The sequence below is a fragment of the Micromesistius poutassou genome (genome assembly GCF_964030765.1).
Source record: "Micromesistius poutassou genome assembly, chromosome: 7".
Lineage (NCBI taxonomy): Eukaryota > Metazoa > Chordata > Actinopteri > Gadiformes > Gadidae > Micromesistius > Micromesistius poutassou.
The window spans coordinates 784,863-810,912 of NC_140277.1; the positions used below are offsets into that span (position 1 = coordinate 784,863).

General features: G+C 42.9%; 2 protein-coding genes across 2 annotated transcripts; both read right to left on the reverse strand.

The window, feature by feature from the left end:
- Window positions 1-1,598: 1,598 nt before the first annotated feature.
- On the reverse strand, window positions 1,599-8,212 carry hcrtr2 (hypocretin (orexin) receptor 2; the record flags this gene model as incomplete). The annotated part of the gene is made up of 7 exons (XM_084470139.1): window positions 1,599-1,834; window positions 2,158-2,279; window positions 2,510-2,730; window positions 2,879-2,994; window positions 3,784-4,027; window positions 6,941-7,119; window positions 8,035-8,212. 7 exons carry the CDS (start codon window positions 8,210-8,212, stop codon window positions 1,599-1,601), a joined length of 1,296 nt encoding a protein of 431 aa, XP_084326265.1.
- A 3,375-nt stretch (window positions 8,213-11,587) lies between these two features.
- On the reverse strand, window positions 11,588-17,429 carry fam83b (family with sequence similarity 83 member B; the record flags this gene model as incomplete). Its single annotated transcript, XM_084470140.1, has 6 exons — window positions 17,361-17,429; window positions 16,099-16,570; window positions 14,609-14,773; window positions 14,005-14,129; window positions 12,114-13,795; window positions 11,588-11,604 (listed from the first exon to the last, which is right to left on the reverse strand). The coding sequence occupies exons 2-6, from the start codon at window positions 16,552-16,554 to the stop codon at window positions 11,588-11,590; spliced, it is 2,445 nt and encodes an 814-aa protein (XP_084326266.1). The 5' UTR covers window positions 16,555-16,570; window positions 17,361-17,429.
- Between the last annotated feature and the right edge of the window lie 8,621 nt (window positions 17,430-26,050).

Sequence of the window (26,050 nt, forward strand, 5' to 3'; positions counted from 1 at the left end):
GAATCAACGGATGGATGGATGAATGGGTGGAAGGGTGAATGAAGAGATAGATGAAAGAATGCATGGCTCAATGGATTGATCATGGGATGGATGAATGAATCGATGGTCAGACAGGGCCTATGGTTTCCACCAGAAAACTTAATATTGTTGGTTTACTTCATAGAATCGTGTGATAAATGGTTGACTTGACTGAGGTATTGAAGATACATATTGAAACCTATTGAAGATGTACTGCAATCTTGTTGAAATACGTTTATTCTAGTGAAACAATTTATACTTAACAACACAAGCAATGCAACCATGTCTTTGAGATAAACAGTTGATACCAAGATAAATACATCAGAAAGACAGACCGATGGACGTGTTGTCAGAGGTCTCCAGAGATCTGGTAATGGAACACAACTTTGTGGATACCAGTGAATATCGGCTGTGGTGCCAGATAGGTCACCATGGGAACAATGGCAGGGATGAGGCAGGCGTGAAAATATTACAATTCGAAGCATTAAAATAACAGCACATCCACTGAAGCATCATCAATCAACATTATGAGGGTCAAAACAAAATCATTAGGGCTTTGTCCAGGTAATACTAGGCCACCCAGTTAAGCCCTCTCTAGCTCAATGATTGAAAAAGAGAAAATCAGGATTTTCCTCACGTTTTTAAATTCTTCTAAACGGAGGAAAGGTGGGGATTCTCAAAGCCGCAATATGACAGCGCAGCAGGGGGGAGCACGCTCACGGCCCTCAGCGGAATGCATACCCTTGCAGTCGCGTGTTGTCACGTTTTAAGAGATTCCCGCTGATCATCTCAACCATCTGAACCAGCGCGTCATTCCCCTTGAGTAGACAGACGTCTAAGACAATCTAAACACAATGCATTTGTAAACCCGTTGTAGAATCTAGAGGATATTCCTGTCCGAACACAGCAAACATGAGACTTAAGTGTGGACCTCGAAGCTAAATGTGAGCGCTGGATGGTGGGTGGTGCATGACAAACAAATACAAGAACTCACATGCACACATGCACTATCATCCACTGAACCCTTCCAACCCTTCTAGAAGGACATCTCCCCAGGCGTACCCACTGCTGATCCCCTCCCTCCGCCCACCTGGGTATGTTATCCCTACACATTTATGCTGCTTTGAGGTTTTATCACAAAGCCACTGTAGGAAATACCAAAGATCAAGACAGATCTCTGGTAATGTAACCAAATCCAATGTAATGTAACCAAATGTAACCATCCGTTTTTAATAGTGCACATTTTACTGTGTACTATAGGGAAAAGATGCAAGATGCAATTAAATGATAGGATAAAAATTACAACATGGCAGGCATGGAATAGTATAGAGTATAACAGTTACATCATCAAACTCAGCTTTAAAAACACAAAGCTTCTATGTCGATACGAAACCTATTCTTTGGCAAGGCACAGTGAGGTCAATATTCTTCTATCAAGAGCAAACATCTTTTCCATTGCAAAGTCCATCTGTACATAATAGAGCCTATACTTATGTAACAATAGGCTGTGTTCTTTCCTTGCAAGATTCCATATATTTACAGTAATTACAGTAACTACACCAGCGCGTTTACATATGGATCTACGTCGTTTCAATGCCCGTCTCCTGCGTGGCGGCGTGCGTCGTGATGAGCTCCACGCTGTTGTTCGACAGCACCACCTGGTCGGAGATGCGCGAAACGTTGTCCACGTTGTGGGCCTGCGTGGACAGGGACTTGCGGCTGTCCGTGCTCGCCCTGGTGCGCCTCTTGGTGCGGCTCGGCTTCAGGCCCGCGCAGTGGCAGGAGAACGCCGCCTTGAACTCCTCACGAAACTTCCCTGTGAACCAAAAGTTCAAAGTTCAAAGTTCAAAGTTCAAATTACTTTATTGTCCCCCAATGGGGCAATTTGTTGTGCAGCAGATATATATGTATAGATATATATATCTATTATATATATAGGATGTATTATATATATATAGGAGGATGTATTATATATATATATATATATATATATATATTTTTTTTTATATATATATATATATATATATATATAATATAAAGTCACAAAAAAAAACTATCTAAAGGTGGGGAATACTTTCATGTGGCCTTGCAGAAACAAGTGCATTGCGCGTGGTGTGTTGGCCGTTCTGGCGAGCTTACCGCTTAGAAAGTTGTAGACGATGGGGTTTGCGGCGCTGTTGGCGTAGATGAGCCAGTGAGAAAAGGTGAACCAGGCGTAGACGGTTTCTCTGTCGTTCGTGTTTTTAAAAGTCCCAAAAACCCTGAAATGAATGCGAGACATAGCGGCCTAAAGCGTCAGTTCCAATTCTAATCAGTATTTTTATTTGTTTGTTTGTTTGTTGTACGTATGTTGATATCCATGCTGCATGCTGCACAAAATGTCACAACATGCCAAGAACGGACTAGACCAAAAATAGCCCGGTCTGACGAGTCTGAAGTGTGCGGCGGAGTGGACGGCGGAGGCAGCGGAACCGCCCGGCAGAACCCTTACCTCTTCATCATGTTGAGCACACTGATTGGCAGGTAGCAGAGGGCAAAGACAAACAGCACCACAATCAGCATGCGAGCCGTTTTCCTCCGGGCTCGGACCTGCTTGACCTCGGCGCACACGGAGACGGTTCTCACCCGCACCGGCGCACCGGGTGCGGAGGCCTGGGTGCTGCACTGGAATGAGTGCCACTTCCTCTGCATCACCGATGCGCTGCCTGGAATCTGGTGTTGGGTTTCATTTATAAGTAAAGGGAGAACGCGTCAGCCCCCCCCCCCCCCCCGAGAGACTTGTGGTAGAGCAGTCGAATCCAAGCATTATGAACGGTTGAGGTTTGTACATGCATGCAGGCGTATCGTTGCACCCACACACCTGTTGGCACCACAGCTTGTGGCATATCTGGATGTAGGCCAGAACCATGAAACATAGCGGCGCAAAGTAGGTGACGATGAAGAAGCAGGTATGGTACACCTTGGGGTAGATCTCCTCTGTCAAAAGAACACATCAGGAAGGTTTCTTTAGTGGATGGTTGACTGGTGCCAGACAGTATAACAAGCTGTCACACCGGAGGACAAGTGCAAACTGATTTTTTTACTCTTATTTAAATGATTAAATGAATTACAGACATACACATCCAATCATGCTTATGATGAAATAACATTACCAATTCCTGTAACAGGGAAATTATGTTACTGCTATAGCCAAGAAATCTAATTGGAAAATGCTAGCTACACAATATAATAATTCTAATAATTAAAACTAAATTAAAATTAATTAAAATTATCATATTGCCTGTTCTAGCCTGTTCTTTTTATTAAGTACATTATCTACATACACTGCTACTTCCAGGTCTCGAGAACATCATTATTTGGTTGTTGTGATATCATCACTGTACAATTCCTATAATAACCACGCAGTAGTGTTTACATAGTAGTTTATATTCGTTCCCATTTGTGTGCCACTGAGATTTCCCTCGGGTGATTATGATTACCGGTAATCGGCTAAGCTGGTTTCATCCTACATTTTCCTAGGGTGTTTAATCAAGTAATCTGATGTAATCCTAACATTTCCAGTGGCCAAGAAGCAGAGCAGCAACCAAATCTCTTTTAATTTCACACCCAAAATATCATCTGAAAATACTCAGTAAGTCTATGTTCATTCCAACATTTCTGCTGGAATAACAACACAACCATTTTTTTTTTTATCTCATCTTGCAACACACGACACTAATGCCCTCCCGAGCTCCACCAAGCGATCGTCAAGAGCTGGCCACACACCTCCCCAGTGCTCGTCACACACCGTGAACAGACGGGTCTTGTTGGTGAGCTCTGGGAATAAACTGGTGCACTCCATGACGATGGCCTGGGGTACCATGATGGTGCAGGACACCAGCCAGATGAGCACGATGCTCTTGCGTGCACGCCTCGCCGTGCTCTTGAACATCAGAGGATGGCAGATGGCGTACCAGCGATCCTGGGCGATGCAGCTCAGGGTCAGGACAGAGACGGACACGGAAATGGTCTGGAGGTTACAGACAGAAAACACAACAAAGGATGTGGTTAGTCACTAGTCTGGGGCTTACGCTAGTCTGTTCAAGTAACAGAGCGGAGGAGGTTATGGTGCTTGGCTGGATTATTGCTGAGTGGAATATGTGTGGTTTGGTTTTGATTCTTCTCTTCCAGATAAAAACTAGACTAAATGTTTTTACTCACACTTAAATTACGATCAAGGATTAGTTGGCACGCTGTTTAGTGTCTTTTACAATAATTATTAAATGATTGCAGACAATTCTATCAGTCACTTATTGTGAATTAGGTAATTAAAAAGCAGGTTGGTGTTAGGGCCTCTTGCATGATCCCTATGGGTTCTCTGACATTGGGAATCGATCTTAGAAACTTTCTCCTTGGAGTCCAACATTATAGCCATTATGCTACTTTGCCCTGCGGACCAGCTGTGTATTACGGAGGAAGGAAACTAAATAGGAAACTCCAGGTAGAAGAGTATACAGCTGGAGAACGCAAATTCAAGGCTGTTTGTTGGAGTGTTTTGTCACAGTTTACATATAATAATGATACGGGCCTGTACTTGCAACATTATTTCCAATTGCAAAAGAAACAAAAAAAACTAAAACTAAAAATAATAAGATATAAGAAGTCCAATAACCAAGGATTTAGTGTGTGTTTCTACTGGTGTGTAGAAACACACATTTCTGACATCTGGACATTATACTTTCAGGATGTGGCAAAAACCCAAATTCAAAACTGCATTCATAGTGTTTCTTGCTTTTGATGCATTTGTAAGTCAAATTAAACATTAACCATAGGACATGGATGGATTTGATCTCTGAGGGTGAGGTTGATTGGACACAAAGGCTTTTGTTAGAAAATATATATTTCAATGTCATTAAAAAAGCTTTGGCTGTCATGAGGCCTCATTACTACTATTGCTTTATTGCAGCACAGCGGGGTGGATCAATAGACGCTGTTGATGGTTCTTTATTGGAGAGACAGCTCAAAGCACAGATGATTAAAGGTCTCCTTTCCTCTGGTTGGGTGTTGAGCTCAATCCGCCTCAATAAGCCGACTGGGGAGCACAAAACAAAGGCCAGAAGTTTATCCACCAGTGCCTTTTGCCTAAAAAACATCAGGAAAGACCTTGGAACTGTTGTTAAAAGTCCCTAAATTGTGATTACATTTCCTGCTCTAGTGCATTTGATTGTTGGTGCCTTTTTCTGCACAATGCTTCAGCATTATCAGTATATCAGTATTTGAAGTACTGCAGTCGTGGTTTTACAACCAATCCATGGAATAATGTAGGATTGGTATTAAATGCTTTTGTCTCCTTATAGATTTTTATAAGGGCAATCGCTCTATATTACTTTATTTTCAATGGCTAACCTTCAGGTTGGTATTATTCATGATGCATTTATTTGAATAACTGTATCCTGTCCTTAGCCATTTAAAATATTGCAGTTCAACAAAAGGTCTCTTTAAAGGTCCCATGACATGGCATGGTGTGGTGTGATGAGCCGTTACAAGCCGTTTTGAAAATCTGCCCCTTATGACATCACCGGTGGGCGTTTCCACCTCGATGTGTGCTGGATAGATCAGTCCACCAGCCTACCCAGTGGGCTGTAGCAAACGTTGCTCATCTAATCCGTCACACATCTAGGTGGACACGCCCACCTGTGATGTCATAAGGGGAAGATTTCCAAAACGGTGGAATCTCAACGGTGGAACCTTTAATGAACAGCTCCACAGTAGCTCCCAGTCCTCTTGGGTGTATTGTTCGGCAGGGATGGGATGGGCAAGGTCCCTATCAATGTAAAGAGCTGATTCTGGTCCCACGGACGCAAGGAGGGTCTGCATGGAGGGTCCGCAAGGACGTAAGGGGTCCGTAACCCCCTTGCGTTGTGTGAAGGTGGGACCATAATCATCCCTTAGGGCATGACTAAACTGTCCCTATATCCCCATAAAGAAACTGTAGGACCCTACACACCAAACACAAAATCAAACATACACCCTTGTGCACTTCCCTTGTGCACTTCCCTTGTTCCCCACTTTAAAAATGTGTACCACGCTAATCAATGCTTACTGATTCAGTGTTTGTTGATTTCAAAAACTCTCCACCACCACCATTGGCTGATATTGGCAGGCCTGCCTGAGTGCTTCTGACTGATTTGCCAGACGCTTGTTAACTTAAGAGTGTACCGAAAGCGAAATCATTGCAATTGTAAACATCAGAGGCTTCCATCATATATATTGCCTTTTCTGATGTCCCCACTTATGTGCATGTGTGTGTGTGTGTGTGTGTGTGTGTGTGTGTGTGTGTGTGTGTGTGTGCGTGTGTGCGTGTGTGTGTGTGTGTGTGTGTGTGTGTGTGTGTGCGCTGCTTTGACCTTATCACCTCCCTCAAACAGCATGCCGTTATTGTTATTGTCATTAGATTATACTGTATATAAGGATGTGCAGCAAATTACAAATGACAAGGCCCACCACACCTCTGTCACCTCTATCATGTAGCCATGCACTGACTGAACCCTCTGATCGGCGCAGAAATGGACCATCCTTTGAAATAGGACCACCACTCGGAATGCCAGCATTTGATTACAGTCATCTTGCTACTTATATGGTAATGGTCCTTCTAAATAGAGAAATGAAAAAATAAAAAATAATAATAAATAGGCATGGCCAAATACTTTTGTTTCACGTGAGAATGAGCTTGATTTACATAACGCACAGAACCTGTGAGACGGGGAGGGCAGCTTCAGGTACCTGTATTTCATTATCCATGAGGCTAGTCCAGTTGGGTTTGGCTGACTGACCTAAATGTGGCACAGTAAAGAAAATGCAGAACCTGACCTTTGACATGACCGAATTGAATGCAAAGTTATGCGAAGTAAGTTATGCAGCCCACCGAATCTCGTCATCTCACCTGAAGGTAAGGCACGATTTTGCAGAGCGTGCTTCCAAAGAACCATGTTTCGGTGATGTCCACGACCAGGCTGGCGGGGAGACATGTGAGGGTGACCAGCACGTCGGCAAAGGACAGGTTGACAATGAAATAATTGGTCACCGTCCGCATGTGCCGGTTTTTCCACACAGCGAAGCAAACTGAAAGTAAAGGACAGCAATGCCGTGAGTGTCTTTCCCTCCTACACACCAACTAATCGCTGTGTGTGCCTTTTAAAGCCTTTTGAACTGCACAGTCTCTGTGCCTGAAAGGCAACGTCAATTCATTAGGCTGCATGTTTCAATGCTTGATTATTTCAGTGATTCAGTATGTTCAACACAAGCAAGTTGGTGGCATTCCCTCTAAGCAGTTTGAACACAACAGGGATTGCCGTTGTATAATGGGAATCTTTTTCTATGGTTATACTCTATATATACATTATAGAAGATAAAACATAGTAAAATGGGAACCATTCATTCATTATTTCAGTGATTCATTTTGAGCATAGGGAGATGATGGCATTCTCTCAATGCAGTTTAAACACAGCAGGGATTGCCGTTGTATAATGGGAATCTTTTTCTATGGTTATACTCTATATATACATTATAGAAGATAAAACATATATACCTGCATTGACCAGAATAGATCACTAATAGCCTAGTAGATTTTTATGCTAAAAGTAACATTTTATTCTGATTATTCTAATAGTTATTATAATATTGGAGTAGGCTACGGTTATTCATGAAATACTAGAATATCTCAATGGCATTTAAAGCGCGATTCCATTAGGAATTAGGAGTATTTGACATTTAAATTGGCTTCAGAGGAATGTGCCAATTGCAGCCACTTTCCTTTGAAGCGACCGCAGTAGCTGTCAATCCAATCCGCACAGTTGACACACTGACAACACTAACTAAATCACAGATAATCAGATCACAAACAGCATTAATTAAATACTTTGTACTGCATTTAAAAAAAATTGTTGGTTTTTTTGGTACGTTTGTTGAAATGCAATTAAAACAAAAAGTCATCCACATAATTAATTTAAATACTACGATTCAAACAGTACGACTTACCTAGTGAATTTCCAATAAGTGAAACGAAGAACACAATAATGTATCCTGCGATGAGCACCCATTCATACTGCTTGGGTTGTAGGTACTCCCTCCAGATGTACTTCACAAGTTCATCATCCTCATCCACCAATATAGCAGGAAGACGCAGTTGTTGTTCCACTTCACTGCTGTTATTCATATGGGCGACAGAAGGGTGACACTCTCCACACTTCGAAATGACAGTGATCCCAGATCCAGACATCTGGTGACGGAAACAAGCCTACTGTGTCCCCCCGCTGCGCCAAAACCCGGAGCTCAGAAAGCAGGTGATGCTGAAGAGAGTCACTCGGATTCCTCGCACCTTGTGGCGAAGCGCTGCCAGTTCGCCAATGCACAGCGTCAAAGTGACGCAAAATAACCTACCCAATCTCGCTACGGCTAACCCCCCCCCCCCCCCCCCCCCCCCCCCCCCACTATAAATCCTGCACATTGCATGCAAAGTAAAAAAAAAAAAAAACGACATTGTCCACACAGCTGACCAAGAAAAGGAATGGAAAAGCTGTGGTCATCATGAGCAGGTAGCATGCGTTTCAATCGGCGGTGAGAAAAAGACGCTCTGGTGTTTCAGGGGAACGTCTCTGACAGCTTCTTCAAAGACCCCTCTCCGTGCTGCCAGGTTTAAATCCACAGTTCAGCAGCACTTGCCGTAATGCCTTGTCATTTTGAAGAACGTTTTGGATGTTCTCTTTAGGTAGCTTTCATACAAAATAACGAGTTAAGAATAGATATGCCAGTTTAATGTCATGTTTAAAAAATAAAAGTATCCTAGGCTACATAACCTGTTACAGTATGTATTACTAGGCCATGTGAGTGCACGTATATGCACCCAAATGCGGCGCCACGCGTGTTTCTGAAAGTTGCTAATGTAACTTATCTATCTATCGGTGCCATCTACTGATTTTTTTTTTGTCACTGGGGGATTTTTCTACTTTATTTGTGTAGCAGTGACGTGAGGGCACGAATTACCAGCCTACCGCCTGGTAATTCATACCCTCACGTCACTGCGTCTCACAAGCGTCTCTCCCCTCTCGATACCTTTCCCGGGATCCAGCTGTTTCTTTGAGCTGTTCGTTGGGTTCTAAACACGTGAGCCTCTGGACCGCGTCCTGCCGGCGCACGGATGGCTTGAAAAGTGACTTTTTTTATTTCACCAGTAACATGGAACAAATTGCTGCGCAGCGGTGCTCGTCTTCATTTATTAAATCATGTGTACTGATGCTGTCATAACGTTACTGTCTCCCATGTTACTGAATAAATGATGGCCGTCAATGTAAATACGGTTGTTTGGTGTTAAATGACTTTTTCGGTTTGTTTAGACCCCAGGTTAATTGTCCATCAAATAGTGCCCACAAACGAACAAATACAAACAAATTCTGTGTTTACACGCCACTGCGCATATTCAGACTTAGAGACTGAGGCGCCCAGTTGGAATTATGTGTGGAGATAGTTGCATGCATTTAAGGCTGTGAGATAATTCTGAAATCTGAGTGCAGGGCAGCATTTTAATAAATCGTGAGGGTAAGTGTCGGAGAGGGTGTTTTATAACCGATTGGAATTCCCTTCTTAATAAAAAGGCAGTGCTATAGATACTGGTTGTAAGATTGTATTAGAACGAGACTGTAAGGTTCACCCTTGGCCTATTGAGCAAGCCTGGTGGGTAGAAACTATAGATAATTCACCACCATGTGTTCAACACCCAGACATTTAACATTCAATAATTCTAAGTGCTCTCCTCTCAGTCTCTAAGTTTGTGAGCATGTCAACACAGAATCTAAACGTATTTGTTTGTTTGTGGGCGGTACCTCAGGACACAGCTATGGGAGCTGCTAAACACACTTTAGGGATGTAACCCCACAAGAGGAGGTGAGTTGAAACAAAGATCATGGCTGATTTACGTCTCAACACGTCGACAATAAACCTGTGGTCGTCACAAACCAACCAAGCCAGATCCTTTAAAAGGTGAAGCTGTGTACAGACAATGCTTTGATTTATACAACAGCATTGTTAAATACTGTATCCTGATTGGTTGGAATCAGATTTCTGCCACATGGTACACTGATTGGTTTGTTGGTTTGTTTTGTCATGACAAAATGTCTTTGAACCTTAAAACCTGGGCACTGCTGAGAGGTCTGAGTGTATTTTATTGATTCATTCATCTGGATCATAAACCTGTCAGATGCTTGTATTTTTCTGGTGGCATCAATCTCTATTTGGCTCGCCTGGCCGAATGTATTAGTTGAAATCTTTGCCTGATACATATACAAATATATCTATGTAAAGCAAACATTAATATATTACATTCATTACATACAAACACACACACAGACACACACACACACACACAATGCTGAAGAAACTTGACTGACTTGATAGCCAAGTGGCTACTGTGTTCGCCTCCCAGCCTTGTCTTGACAAATCAAACTGGATTCAACTCATGAGTTTGGTTACAAGGCACACACACTATTGTCTTAGTGAGTCTTATTTTAATGCCAACAAACTATAGCTTGTATAACTTCTGTATGTTATTCATGTATAGCATACAGTGGCGGTCTAGACAATTTGTTCTATCCCTGTGTCTATTATATCCATCAGTGGTTCTTCTGCTGTCACTTCTTGAGAACTCAGGTCAATGCTGTCAAACGACGTGAATGGCAATGTTTACCCATCCATTTATACAACTCTAATGTACCATCGCAGGCATAGTGTTCACCCTTAATCAAACAACATTGCAATGATTGACTTGAGTTTGTGAAATTGAATTGAATTGAATGGAAAGACAGGCATCTAGAATTTGAATAAGGATTGATAGAAATGTATTCATATTTCCTCTGGTTTGTTTCTTTATTTCCTTATGGATTGTAACTATTAGGGAACAGGATATATATATTTCTTAATTGCAAAGAACATTGGTGTGGCATCATACGTTTGTATCTTCATTTGCAAAACAATTAATTCCCCCTCTCGAACCAGCAGTATGTCCTATGCTGCTGGTTCTTCTATGATACAATGATAACACGCTAACAATATTTGCAGTGGGAAAGGTCAACATAATGAACTACTGTTTCTATGACTTGGCTAATTATATGTTGCATTTTATTACATGATATCAGTGTCGTCTAATAGAGACAGCCAAGAAATGGTCTGTGAAACAAAGCAGGTTCTGACAGACTGAAACTTTAATAATAATAACAATAACAACTTTAATTATAACTTTAAAACATTCATGAGTCAATCTGTTTGGAATGAATTGCTGCTAAGGCATCAATAAAAGCTAATGCTGCAAAAATATTCTGCATATAAAGACCACTGGGATAAACACGAAAACAATTGGAAAACAAAACTAGTCCAAAACATGGCATCTATACATCATATATATAATTTTTTACCTTATAATTGATTTATTTCTCATACCACTGCAGACAATAGCTAATTTTGCAAGCAAGCTTATTTATAGCTTAAATAACCTTTCTCTATGAAACCGAACATATTGAAAGTTATTATTCTCTCTTCTCTATTATTCTCCAAATGCACCTTTAGAGTAAACACCAAAAACATTAACACTGTCGATAAGATCTCAAACAATAAACACCTTAAGCACTCACGAAATACCCCTTGTTCAAATGTTTCACATCGGCCAACCCATGTCACTTATTTCTTGTTCATAAAACTACCCATCTTTTGAATGAATTTACCCAGTTTATTTTCATGGTGACCGTGGGAAGTACGACTATGGTGATGCTCAGTCAACACGGGAGCCTTCCTCGACGATGAGCCCTTTTCTCTCTCCACGGATGGCGCACTAGCCGAGCCTGATGGCTCACGATGTGAAGAATACTTTCTTTCAGGAGCCCTGTGAGATTCAAATCTGCTTTTCGGATGGTTTTCGAAAACCGGATCCCTGCTTGAACTCCCTGTTTCGTAGCGGGCCCTAAGCCTTGCTTCGGCTAGCATGTTCTGCTGGTGCATCCTCGAAGACATAATGTTGGTGGCAGAGGTTTGCCGATGCTCCTCGACGTTGAACCGTGGATTTGACGGTTTACCGTAGGACTGTGTCAGCCGGCTCTTGGGGTTGTCTGAAGAGGTCCTGTTGTAGTGGATTGCACCCCGCTGAGGATCTCGACCGGGGAGGATTTGTGAACGCTGTTCTTCGTCCTCGGCCGTTAAAGTGTCTGTGCTGTTACCTGATTTCAAACTAAGTTGTTCAATGCTTTGTGAATAGTGGGCTTCTTTTTTCTCAGGTATGTTGAGCAAAGACCGAATCTTCATGGTGCTCTTTTTCAGAAAATGCTGCTGGTTCTTCTCTGTGGATGTAAACGGTGCCCCCTTGCTTTCTCCATCAATTGCAGCCGCGGATAAAGTTCTAGATGGTGGCTCCTGCCACGAAGACTGGTTCTGAATGTCCTCAAAGTTCTTGACATCATAATGAGACACAGAGCGTTGGTCCTCATTCAGACTTGACCCATATTGACCATAATGTGCTGAGACCCTGTCTGAGCCTCTCTCCATGTGCCTCCCTGAGAAGGGTACGCCATACATGTGACCCGGGGATTCATAGGGACTTCTCAGCTCACTGTTGTTCCTTGGGTCAGCAACACTGTGTCTTTTATCCCAGTTGTCTGTCGTAATGTCTGGGAGATTCATTCCCTTCCTCCCATTGGCTCTCCCAAGGCTTGCATAACTGGAATGCTGCGGAATCTTGTCTGCGTTATAGCTAACGTTATCCCTGGGGTTATCCAACATTTGTAGGCTTTGCCTTTTAAATTCCTCAAAGTTTCGCCTCCTGTCATGCTCTTCTGTAGCCCATTGCATTGAAGAGTAGTGCGGAGCAGGGATCAGGTTGCCAGAGAGATTAGTCGACGAGCTATTTACATAATGATGGGGACTCTCCGAATGTTCTGGAATCGTGGAGTTAAAAACCAGGGAGGACCGCATCCTCGAGTGCAGCGCAGAGCTCGGTCTAGCGTCAGGTGTTTCGTAATGGTCCAAAGAATCAGTGAAGGAAGTGTCAGGGTTTTTGAGGTAAGATTCTATCCTCCACGTTCTCATGAAGGACTTGGAGGTGTTTTCCAGAGTTGGCATGTATTCTTGCACAGAAAGGAGCTGCTTGTCATTGCCGTTGTGTGACGGACGCATGTTCTGGCCTCTGGACATTTGTGGCATCTGGGAGAAGTCCTCCATCATGGGGTAGTTGTTCCTGTCGAGAGGAGAGCATGTGTCTCGAGGGATGTTCCAGTTGCTGGCCTCATGCCTCTGGTTCTGCGGAATCACGGGAGGGGTAATGTGCCTGTCTCCAGCAGCATAGCTGTGTCTTTTGAGGTAGTTTGACATCTCCACAGGGCTCAGTTGAGGCGTGTGGTTAAAGCCCCCCAAATTGTAGTCCTTCAGCGGCATGTGTTCGAATGGCTCTTCATAAATACCCTCTTCGGGAAGTTTCATGCTGACCTGCCTCTCTATCTGAGCTTTCATATAGGTTGTGTCAAGAGTGTGCCTCAAGTGGTTCTTGCGTTCGAACATGTTGCCTGAGCCTGTGACATACGATGTGATTATGGGCTTGCCATTCGCCGTGTCTTTGGGCGTACAGGGCAGAGGTACTGGGCACAGTTCCTCTGGGACAGTGGACCGGGCGTACAGCGTTCGAAACTCCTCATCGTAAGACTTCACCAGATGGCCGGTGATTACCTGCACCATGCTGAGATTGATCTTCTCGAAGGACCACATGAAGCTATGGATAAACATACAGGACCATCAGTAATTGTTATAAGGGCATTAGGATAAGCAATCGTCACTATTAAAGGGGTGCTCTGACTGTTGCTTGTCAAGAAATGCTATTGCACGGTGAGCATCAAATTATTTATTGAATAATCAATATAACGATAAAGATCCCAAATTACAGAGTGTACCCCCCACCTCCAGATCTATCATTACACATACCTGTATGAGCCATAGATTGCTGTTTTGCAGTCAAAGAGGAGAAAATTCTGCTTCATTGCTCCGTGAAACTTGGCTCCTGACTGAGTGAGGTATTCGTGTCCTCTCACCGTGCGCACTCTCATGTTCTGTGGTATAGAAGGAAAATAAAAAATATATGTGTGTTTATGTATAAAATATGTCACTATTTTATCATCAGAAGCCTACAACATAAACAGAGATTAGGAATAACTATCATATGTATATAATGTCCGGTAATTCTCAAAAATAGTTGATTGAACTACTACTTCACATGGATTCACAAGGTGTGTTAGAATCGTTAAACCAGCCAGTTTGTAATTATAACCCCACCCAGTTAAAACAAGAGATACCTAGACTGGCTACCATTTCCACTGTGAGATGATACTCTTATATTCACTTTCTGGCTGTGTGAAAAGAGAACAAGGAGTAAAGCCACTCAATATCATATTCATTGAACGCAATGGATTTGATCTTAAAATTGCCTTTTTCTTTTGAAATGCTTTTATGAATTTGAACCGGTAAGATATTAAACACATCAACGAAGCATATGAATTATCTGGAAATGTAATATACTCTGCGTACGTACTCTAAGCTGTGGAATTTTTATATCTTGACTTTCAACCATTGCAAGGAAACTGTAGAGATTGAGATCATCCAGAAGCACATAGACAGGAACTCCTCTCCCAGCTGCATCCACTGCCTCCTTGAATATGTCTATATCAGTAAACATATCCATCACAATCGCAATGACCTGCGAAGCGAGAGAATGCATGTTAGAGGACAGATTTTGTGTCATTTACCAATGGATGCTTACAGTATATATTCCTGAATTCCTTCCTTACATAAGATACAAGCTGCAACAAGATCGGAGGTAATCCAGAATAACAAACACATTAAGAATAAAAAGCAGTACAGTGATACAAAAACACATTGAACATTTACTCAGATAATAGTCTTCCACGACCCAACCGCAACCAGACATTGGTTTAGTTCATTTCTATATAAATGTTATAAAAGGAGTGTTAAGGAGTGTTTGCAGAAACGCCCAAAGTGGGTTCAACATTGTTTCCCAAGCCAGTCATAATAACTAATCAAAGAATATCTGTTCAACCTGGTGAGCCGGGCATGACTATCTGAGACTTCATCTGACAAGCTCCAGGCCCGAATCAGAGGATAATATTGTACAGGATTTGTTTGGACAGACTCCACTGGAGCATGTTTCTACCGCCAATGCACACATAAATCCCATGACGTCAAGTTGCTAAACCAGTTTGTGACGCTCGACACCCACCCAATTACTCCTTCAAAGTGGAAGAGGAGCAGAACAAATGAAGTGTAAGAGCGCCTCAGAGGAAAAGGTCTGGTGACGCATCCTGTAAGAGGCGGCGGGGGGGCTGAGGAGGAGGGAGGGGGGTTTTGGGGGCAGCATTAGCTCAGGAGGTAGAGCGGGTTGGCAGGTAACCGCAAGGTCGCTGGTTCTATCCCCGGCTCCTCCTAGCTGAGCGTCGAGGTGTCCCTGAGCGAGACGCCTCACCCTGACTGCTCCCGACGAGCTGGCTGTCGCCCTGCGTGGTCGACTCCGCCGTCGGTGTGTGAATGTGTGCATGAATAGGTGAATGTCAGTCAACACTGTAAAGCGCTTTGAATAAAAGTGCTATATAAATGAAGAACATTTAGTGAGTGTGGATTTTGTACTACGTTTAAGTTAACTCATGGAAGTATGGACACTGGAACTTAGTATATGCTACACGTAAACCTCCTAAGATGGCGGAATTTGATTGGTTCGCTATGTCGGGATAGTGGGCAATAGCCCATGATTGAGATCTCAAACTCTGGATATTTTTTTCATCGCTCGGCTCGTAATAGAAACAAATAATCCCGGCAAAAAGTGTTATCTTGTTTATTTTTGGAGTGTTCACGTGTAGTATATACTAAAACAATTATTCACCTCAGGCTCCGTGAATAGTGGGGGCTATTCCCCACTGTTCCCCACTGTTCACTTCGCCTTCGGCGAATAATTGTTAAACAGCCCAGACACTACAGTCAACACTCCATGAACACACGTGACGCGGTCACCTGTCTGGCATCCTGGATGTGTTTGCGTACGACCTCCTTGATGGGGAGGCTGTTCTGTCGCGGCGGGTGATGGAGCAGGTCCACGCTCGTCTGCAGCCGCTCGTGCGCCACCTCCGGCCATCCCAGTTCCAGGTCGGGGGTCACCACGTCCGAGTGCATGGGCCAGTAGGTCCCGGAGGAGCAGTGGCTGTCCGGCGGCGCGTGATGGTGGACGTCCTCTGCCTGGGCGGCCGCCGCCGGGGGCTTCTGCACGTGGGCGGTGATGAAGAGAAGCTCCTCCTCTGAGAGGAAGCTCCCCACGCGCTCCCCCTTGAGGAAGGCGTTGTACGTGTCCCTGTCTCCGCTCAGCAGCTGATCAATGGCCAGGCGGTAGGCCTCCTTGTAAACGGGCTGGATGACGTCCTCGGGTCGGAACTCGCCGAGAGAGGACAGGTTGGACAGATGTTGGGACGTCATCGCGGAGGATCGGGAGCTGAACAGTGGAGGAGAAGGAGCCATGTAGACTCACGTTTCAATCACACACGAACCGACCGAGGGAAATTGTATCTACTCGCTAGTATTGAGGCATATATGACCGTCATACTATGATAACACGCATACAAACATGTAGTACAATAAGGTTGTGTTATGTCGTAGCTAGGATGGACCATCACTTAAACACAGTATTCCAAGACATAGATGAATACAAACTTCATCTGAGAATAAAGCTGTACTTGTTTTTTTAGTTCTCACTATACTAAGGTATACTTAACATACTTCAAATCCCCCATAGTGTATCCACATTTTGTTGCAAACCTATGGTATTTCATTTTGCCATTAAAGGACTGATAATGGCAGCATAGAATAAGGCAGGTTTGTATTCTGGGGATTATAAAGGTATCTTTTACCCATTACATGGTGTGTGATTATGAGTTTAAAGGTTCTGTTTACTCCAAAAGCCTGGGGCATTAAGACACATTGTTGTGTGTCCACAACTCCACACAGAGGTTTATAGGTCTATAACGCAGACAAAGCTACCCCAGCTAGTTCATTTATGTAAGGTTGTGTTTGAAAGAAAATGTAACCACTGCCAAACCTATAACACTATACGGTCTACTGCTATTTCTGAGCAGGACCATGTGTTGCTACTGTCTAATCGGTCCTTCATTAATTTATTCAGACTATACTGTGGAAACGCTATGAACCAGCTACCACGTTTATATACCACCAAAACCAAATACATTTGAAATGGAGTAATAACTTGCTTTACAGCAGTAACTTACATATAGATTGTGAACTATGCAGAACTCCTCTTGAAGGCTGCTAAAATATCCCATTGAAACAGAGTCCACACAATTCTTTACGCACCGCTAGAATGAGAGACTGATGTCACCCAGCTGGGTTCAAACTAAAAGTAGGAAGTGTCTCGACATGAGAAGCCTCTACAGAGGGTGTGGGTTCTAGTTCGGACATGCAAACTTGCTCACTGGCAGCAATAAACCTGTTTGACATTTCTAGCCACACCCATTCTCCACCCTCCACCTGTGTGTGTGTGTGTGTGTGTGTGTGTGTGTGTGTGTGTGTGTGTGTGTGTGTGTGTGTGTGTGTGTGTGTGTGTGTGTGTGTGTGTGTGTGTGTGTGTGTGTGTGTGTGTTTTCAAAGTGTCTAATCTCGGTTCAAAGTTCACCACCAGAAAGAAAGAATAGAAAAAATGAAACAAAGAAAGCTGGAATTATTATTTATGTTTCCGTTTAGCTGTAGAGCAGTTTAGGCGTTTAGGATTACGGTTTGATTCTCACTGTGGCCACCAATGCTTGAAATGTGTGTCTTAAGAAAATTTACATAAATGTGTCATCCAATTAGCACACATTTATATAATTACTGGAGTGCAACAGAGCTGCACATTGCTACTTATGATTTATTAATAAGAAAAGCCATATATGTAATATGGTACCATCTGTAAAAATGGTATTCCCTTTTTGAAGAAGTCTTCATAGCACCCTACTTATTCCAACCAGTTATATGTGTTTGCATGCCGTCCTATTTGGATGTTAGGAAACGTTCATTCCTCTGCGCTTAGCTTGGGGCTGAAGAGTAAATAGTGGTGAGATTCTGTCCAGCTCAGCAACAATTGCCCTTACAGAGCTCCTGTATCAGAAGAATGATCAACATGCTGAAAGGAGTTAGAAAAACAAGAATACCGTATTTTTGATTTGATAACACTGATAATAGTACGTTTAAAAAGTACTTGCAAAATATATATAAACAACGCAAGAATGTAGTTTAATATAAATTAAAAAATATATTAAAAGGCCTCGAACCAAATAATCAAAATAACATTAAATGAGAAAAAGATAAAGGATAAAATAAAAGGACAGACTTTGAAGCAATTTATTTCATTTATTTAAAGTTGTTTTGTTGTTTTGTTGCTTGGATTCTGCTCGCCTTATCTGATCCGGCAGGACATTCCAGAGACTAGGCACCCGGAATTACTCAGAATTACTGTGTTCTTGATGTTTATCATGCTATTGTTTATTGGACCCAGCCTTATACCATACAGAAAACAAATAATTAAAAGGACATTACCGGTCTGATTACCGGGTGATCCAACAATCACAGCAGTCTCTCCTTGCTTCACTAAAACATTTGTTACCAATATCATTTTTCAAAATTGAGTTCTTGTTTCGATTTTTTTTTTCACAGAGCATTAAGCATGCCTGCCCAATCGTGAAAAACCCATAAAATTTGTATGGGTCAGTACGGAGTTGGACAATATTAAAGGCAATCGGCATTAAAAGTTATTAACAAGATGACTTATCACAAAGACTATATTGCTATATTGACATTATTTGATTTTTGGCAGGGCCACACCAGGCTGTTCCAAGGCAAGGTTCCAAGGGCGTGGAATTTTCTTTGGGTGGCAGTATCTCCTGAGGCAGTACAGGTTGTCTGGTATGCTCACCGGCTCCACCCAGTCCACCAAGTCCCGAGGTGTCCCCAAGCAAGGCACCTTACCTTGACTGCTACACCATCGGTGTATGAATGTGTGTATGAAAAGGTGAATGTGAAGCCATAATTGCCTCCCTCTTCACATTTCCATTTCAACATGCTCCATTTCTTACCCCTGTGCTTTTTCCGGGGAACGAATTAGGGCGGTATCAGCGCGCAGATCAATAGAATTCAATAATACAAGAATCAAGAACACTTGATGCTTGAGCAATCCTTTTCTAAGGTAGGCGTTATTTGTTATTTCAGACGGAGCACGAAGGTTTCAAAATTGAATTGTGGACACTGGGGGGAAGAAGATTCAAAGATTCTTCTATTTTTGTTTTTCCATTTTCTCCCATCTCTCTTGCAATCGCTTTTCAAGGCCTGAGTGGAGTCATCTAGTGAAGGTTGAGCACCTCCAGTAGTTTTATAGCATTTGTTGTGAGCCTCATGCTATTAAATAAACAAGTGTTATTGAAAGAAAAAACCTGCTCCTCTCCTCCCTGTGAGAAAAACCCCTCACAAACACACACACAAACAGACACATACAAACACATGCATGTATACATGCACACATACACACACACACACACACACACACACACACACACACACACACACACACACACACACACACACACACACACACACACACACACACACACACACACACAGTCTCAATACTGTTTCACTAGGAGGTGTGAATTCAAATCCACGTTTGCTTCAATAAGAGGTTAGCCTTTTCTGTGAACATAACTATTATGAATATCACAATTATAGGGCAGAGTAATATCTCTAGGTCTCCAGGCTTACAAAATCCTTCCATTTCAGCCAAAGGTTCAACCCCACTCCTACACACTTCACAATCAGTGTGACACAATCAGTGTGACACATAACAACCAGCATGTTTATCATGTATCATGTGAAATTAAAAAGAGGAAACGTGTTGAATAGTAATGAATAGAATCAGAAAACCTGCACAGAGGAGGAAGGAAAGGAGTATGAGAGTGAGCTGTGAACCAGCAGTCAGGAGTCACAGGCATTTCTTTCTTTGCTGTGTGAGCACATAGGAATCACAATAGTTTCACATCCTGTGCTCCATTGGCTGCTCACTCAAACCCATAAGCGCATTGACATTGACATATATATTTCTACCTTTGATCCTGCAAGTCCTTGCAGACACCTGCCCGGCAACATAGTCTCAAAGACGTCATCTAGTATAAATGAATATTTCCTGTTTTCGCTTTCAACTTGCTCCATTTTAGCTCCGCACCGCAGCATGCCAAGAAAGCTTCTGTTAAACTGCGGTCTGAGTTTGTGAGTTACTCACAATGTCATGCGTGACAGCCAGTCAATAGGACGTCCAGAGGGTGATGTATAGCAGTGAGGAGATGTGTGCATTGAAAGCCTCAAAGGGAAGGAATGAGAATGTTTTGCAGTTATCCTGTGTGATCATTAATCACATTTAATAGACACTACCGATCCATATATCAAACTAATGTGTAGGACTAAATACCAGTTGAGTATACCAGTCTTTAATAATTTCCCTCCATATAGAAGGTAATTGTGTTTAATCTTCATGCCTATTGGTGGGATCCTGTTCGTATCAGTATACGTCCAATGAGATAAGGACAGGATATTAAATGACACCCTTCTTTCTGCTTGCTAATTCATAGCACAGTCAGCGTTCGCTGGGAGGAACATCCAAAGGAAGCTTGTGTAATTTCGATTACAAGAAGATTACAAAATCTTCCTTTGGATGTTACGGTAAGGTCTGTGATGGTTTCTCTGTGGTTCCTCTGCCAAACTTGGCATGACATCATCTCTTGCATAAGGACATTGTACGCCTGGCCAGGCAGATGTTGCAGAACCTCGATCGCTTCGATCGCAGGTTTCCTGCCTTGACCAGGGAGGTGAGTCCAAAGTTAAAGCCAGCGAAGCCAATTTGGAGAATCCCGCCAGGGTAAGCTCGATTTTCAAAAGTATCCATGCAAGAAATAACCACAACTCCCTTCAGGCCTCTCTGCAAAGCAACTCCCCCGGAAAACCCCATGACGAGCCCGCTTTGTGGAAGGCTCCGGTCAGGCGCCATGAGTGAACGGACGGAATGCAAGCAAGTAGGGATAGGTTGACTGACAGGTTGGCCATCCATTCCATCATCATTTCATCGTCATTTAATTCGGGCTGAATGAAATGATTTAGTGCAGGCACTAAATCATCCTTTTTTTTGTCAGAGCGTTTGATTTATTCATTGTTTGCGTGATGTCAAGGGAAATTCAACCAATTTGACCATAGATTAATCTAAAATAAATTGCCTTCCCTAGCTTTAAGAAAAGCTTACGGACGATCGTTTACGGACAATCACTGTCTTCTCTTGCAGCTGATGAGTCTCTGTGCTCTGGGAAACCCAAGCCCTATGGTGGTGTCGCATCACTCACAGCGAGACTCACACGTCTGAGCAGGCACTGTACTCTTTTTTTTCTTTTCTGTGAATTATTAAATTGTTTGTTTAGCACTCTCAATCTTATCTGTCAAGTTTGAGATGAGTCGCTATGAGTTGCGAGTTCTGCTGAACAGGAATACCAATATTATCACCATGGGATCTATTTGCAATAATAAAACATCTTCATGTAACTGTACCTGTCTTGAGCGTTACAGGGCAGAATGTGCAATATACCACAGGGCAACATTTGAATATGAGTATTGAGTATTTAAAAGGCCCTCCCACTGATTTGTAAATGTTCTACAGCATATATTATCACAGTGAGATGTTACCTTACCTTACCTTACCTTTATCCTTCAGAGATGTGGAGCAGAGCACTTAAGCCTAAGGAGGACATAATGGCTGATGGTCCGATGGTCCTGTAGCTCTATACCAACTGTGGCAGCCATCTTTGACGGAAAATGGAAGCTTTTCTAACGCCTTTAAGTAACAGTTATTCAACAGTGTCATTGAGACCTAATTTCACCTGAATTAGAAGTGAATTAGAACTAAATTAGTCATATGCTCATAACTATAGAGTAACAAAAATGAAAAGTCTTCATTTGGGCAATAGACTGCAAAATGATGACACCAACTCCAATAACTGAATACAAGCATGAAAAAGCTACAATAAATATGTATTAATAGGAAATACAGATTATAATAGTAAAATAACAATTTAGTGACGTTGTTAGATTGTTACAACAACGTGTATCAATCTTAAGCCTTGCAACATGTGAGATTGAGTAGAACTCAATAACAGCGTTCTGTCCACTTCAACTGGCTGTGCAACTGTGTGTCAGTAACTGACCATCTCAGTGATGTAAATAAATTACCACACGATGTGAAAGATAATATTAGCACCTCATTGGAACACACATTCTTGGTGTTAACACCTGTTCTGACTACTTTCTGCTTCTACACAGAGTCAATACAACGCCATATAAAGTTGTATGGGTCTGATATAAACCAGAAGGCTTCTTCACCAGCCCGCCCCCACACTAATATAGATTGAATATTTACCATTACACCTTTCTACCTCTCTTCTCTTCTGCACCTCTCTCACCCTGCCCGCAATCTAAGGTCCAGTGCATTCATCAACCTCTCCATCCCCAAAGTCCGCACCGTCTTCGGACGCAGTGCCTTCCGGTTCGCTGCAGCCTTTGACTGGAACACCTTACAAAACACACTTAAACTTTCTGTCTTCACCTCTCTCTCCGTTTTCAAACAAAATTTACTACAAATTACAGTTGACTCCTGCACTTGCTAACAGGCTTCTTGTCATGCTCCATTGATTAATTGCTCTGTATTGTATTGTATTTTATTGATTATATCGTATGTACTGTATTATATAGAATTGTTCTGTGTAATTTATTAACCTTGTTTCACTGTTTCACTTTTAGCACTCCCCTCCCCCTTCCCCTTCAGGCTGCACTTGAAAATAAGAATTTTGTTCTTAATTTGCTTGCCTGGTTAAATAAAGGTTAATAAAATACCTGTGTCCAGCAGATGCTTCATGAACTGCCTCCACAGGGCAATGTGGCTTGATTTATTGGCGGCATTATAACGTCAACCTCTGTTCTCTTGGTACTGGCGCGTGAACGATCACTCCACTCAAACATCATATTAAGCATCAGGTAGCCTACGATACTTTCCCTTCTGGCAACACTGGGACATGCTCGGTGGCGGTCTTAACATAGAGGCATAGGTAGGCGGCCGCTTGGGGCCCCCATAGTAGGGGGGCCCCCAACCAACCTCAAAAATATTTAAGCAATATCACACGAGAGGGAGTGCTGTTGTACTGTATATCAGCACGGCTGTGATTCGGTCGTAGGCACGAGGCCGCAGGCCGAGTGCCGCAGATAATCACACCGTGCTGATATACAGTACAACAGCACGACCTCGAGTGTGATATTGCTTTTATACAACAGTGCTACGAGCACATTTTATTAGTTAACAGTAATAAGAAACAAGAGATTATGATTTGTTTGTTTAGTAATCACTTATTCGGCTCCGCCAACAAAAATAGTTCCGCAACTGAAGGGAGACTAGGCTGTCAAACGGCTAACTGGAGGTTCGTTGATGTATCGATTCAATCCAGCCCGAAGTCCGAGGTAGCTGCTGATGCTGTAGAGCTCCCCTTTAGTTGTCCGGATCGATCCATAAAACTGCCTCAACACCGTGTTCAGCTCGGTCTTCTTAATCGATTGAAAGTTGACCTGGATATTTTTTAGATTAATCCAGGTCTGAAGGCAGTTCAGAGCCCAGGTTGTCTGCCTTACAGTGTTCGCTTCATTTTTGCTCTTCTCTAAGTTGTCGAGGTCGGCTGATGTCATATCAGCACACCTGGTTTGCGCTGATGTATCCAGGCCTCTTTCCTTCCCTTCGTCCTCCTCCGAGTCTGATGATGACCATTCATAGTTCAAATCAAATGTTATTTTTGGAAATATGTCCATCTTTACCGTGCAAAGTTTGCCACAATCTAAGATAGGCTATTTAACAGCTGATGTAACGTTAGCTAATAACGGTTATCAGAACGCCCGTACAGCGGAGTGATTATGTCTGTGAAAAGTCCCAGTGCTGTTATACTGTATATCATATTAATTTTATCTTTTCGGTACACAAACAGAGACGAAGCAAGACGAGTCTAAACGTGAAAATAAAAATAAAGGGTTAGGAAATGGGTTAGGAAATAAAGTTACCCAAGCGGCTCAAATAAAAGAAAAAGGAAAAAAGACGCAGATGAATATTTGGCAACGCTGCCAAAGATGACACATTTTTTTACGGCTACTGTCAGGAACTACTGGCTACTGTCATGGATACGTCAGGAACAACAACGTCCAAAGCGTTGAACATGCCGCTACAGCAGCAGCAGCTCGCTGTGAAGTGGTGCTGGTGAAGACCGCCCTGTGAGAAGACGTCAACTGTGTCAGAAGCGTGCAATGTGGAGAACAATCTATGTTTTCTCTATCATGTGCCCCTTTTCCACCGACAGTACCAGCTCAACTCGCCTCGACTCGCCTCGACTTGGCCCGCCTTTTTTTTGCGTTTCCATTGGCAAAAAAAGTACCTGGTACCTGGTACCGGGTACTTTTTTTAGTAGCACCTCCGTCGAGTGGCTGCTGGCCACTGATTGGCCAGCGGCTGCAAACGGGAATAATCACTCAAAGTTAAGTTGTGTCCGGCGTGGTTGGAGTCCACGGACCCGCTCCCGAGGGGGACACGGATCAGCGTTTTGCTGTGTGTGTCGCTCCTTTCCTGGGGCTAGAGTTAGGCTGCACGTGGTTGTGTGTGTCCGGCGTGGTTGTGTGTCCGGCGTGGTTGTGTGTCCGGCGTGGCTGGAGTCCATGGACCCTCTCCCGAGGGGGACACGGACCAGCGTTTTGCGTTTTCGTGCGCATTACCGTATGACAACAATAGACGCGCAGTCATTGTGCTTTTTATTTTCTTTTATTTCCCATCATAACCTTTCCCAGGAATCAGGAAATAGTCTTGATCAGATTCAGATTTCCCAGGAATCCCGTCCCCCGGGATTAAAACCTAATGACGACCTGCCCACGTTGGAGAGGTTCTTTTCTACGACCCGCCCACGTTGAAGAGGTACTTTTTTAGATGGAAACGCGACGTGCCTGGAACCAAACCAAGTCGTGCCGCGCTAAGTCATGGCGAGTTGAGCTGGTACTGTCGGTGGAAAAGCAGCAATAGACCCTCTCTCTAGTTCTCTCTCTCTCTCTCTCTCTCTCTCTCTCTCTCTCTCTCTCTCTCTCTCTCTCTCTCTCTCTCTCTCTCTCTCTCTCTCTCTCTCTCTCTCTCTCTCATAGACTCTCTTTCGCTCTCTCACAGACACTCTCTCTCTCTCTCTCATACACGTTTGAAATGTTCAATCTCAATTGTAATGTCAATTCACTTACAATATCCTGTATCTTGTACATGGGTTTGTTTCTAGAATGATTGAAATGTCTATCTCAAGTACAATGCCAATTTCAACCTCACTCACTCACACATACAAAGTCCATTATTAATCTTGGCACTATTAGCTAAGTACATGACTGTTTGTGGGGTTTTACCCTAACTACTTGTCCTGCTGGTTATATTGATATTGATTTGATCTTAAAATAAAAGAATAAACAGTGCTGGTTTTCCTGGCATTTTGGCAAAGACAAGTGTTGAAACCTTATTCTCTGTTGGGTTCCATCATGACTATATATATAGTTTGTGTATGCAGGGTTTAAAGGGGAAGGGTTTTTTTTCTCATCTCCAACCTTTACTTCCACGTGGAGTACATTCTCCGTGCTCTTTTAAAGATCGGATGAGGTGGGCCCCAGACATAGCTTCACCTTGGGCACCCAATTTTCTAAATCCGCCACTGGACATGCTCTGACGTGGAACTCGATGTGAAAAAATGCTTTAATATCGGCCATGGCCCACCTCCAGGTTTGCGGCAATACACTGTTTTAAAGTGTTATTATTTAAATTTAAAAAGGAATATGTGCTGTTATGATG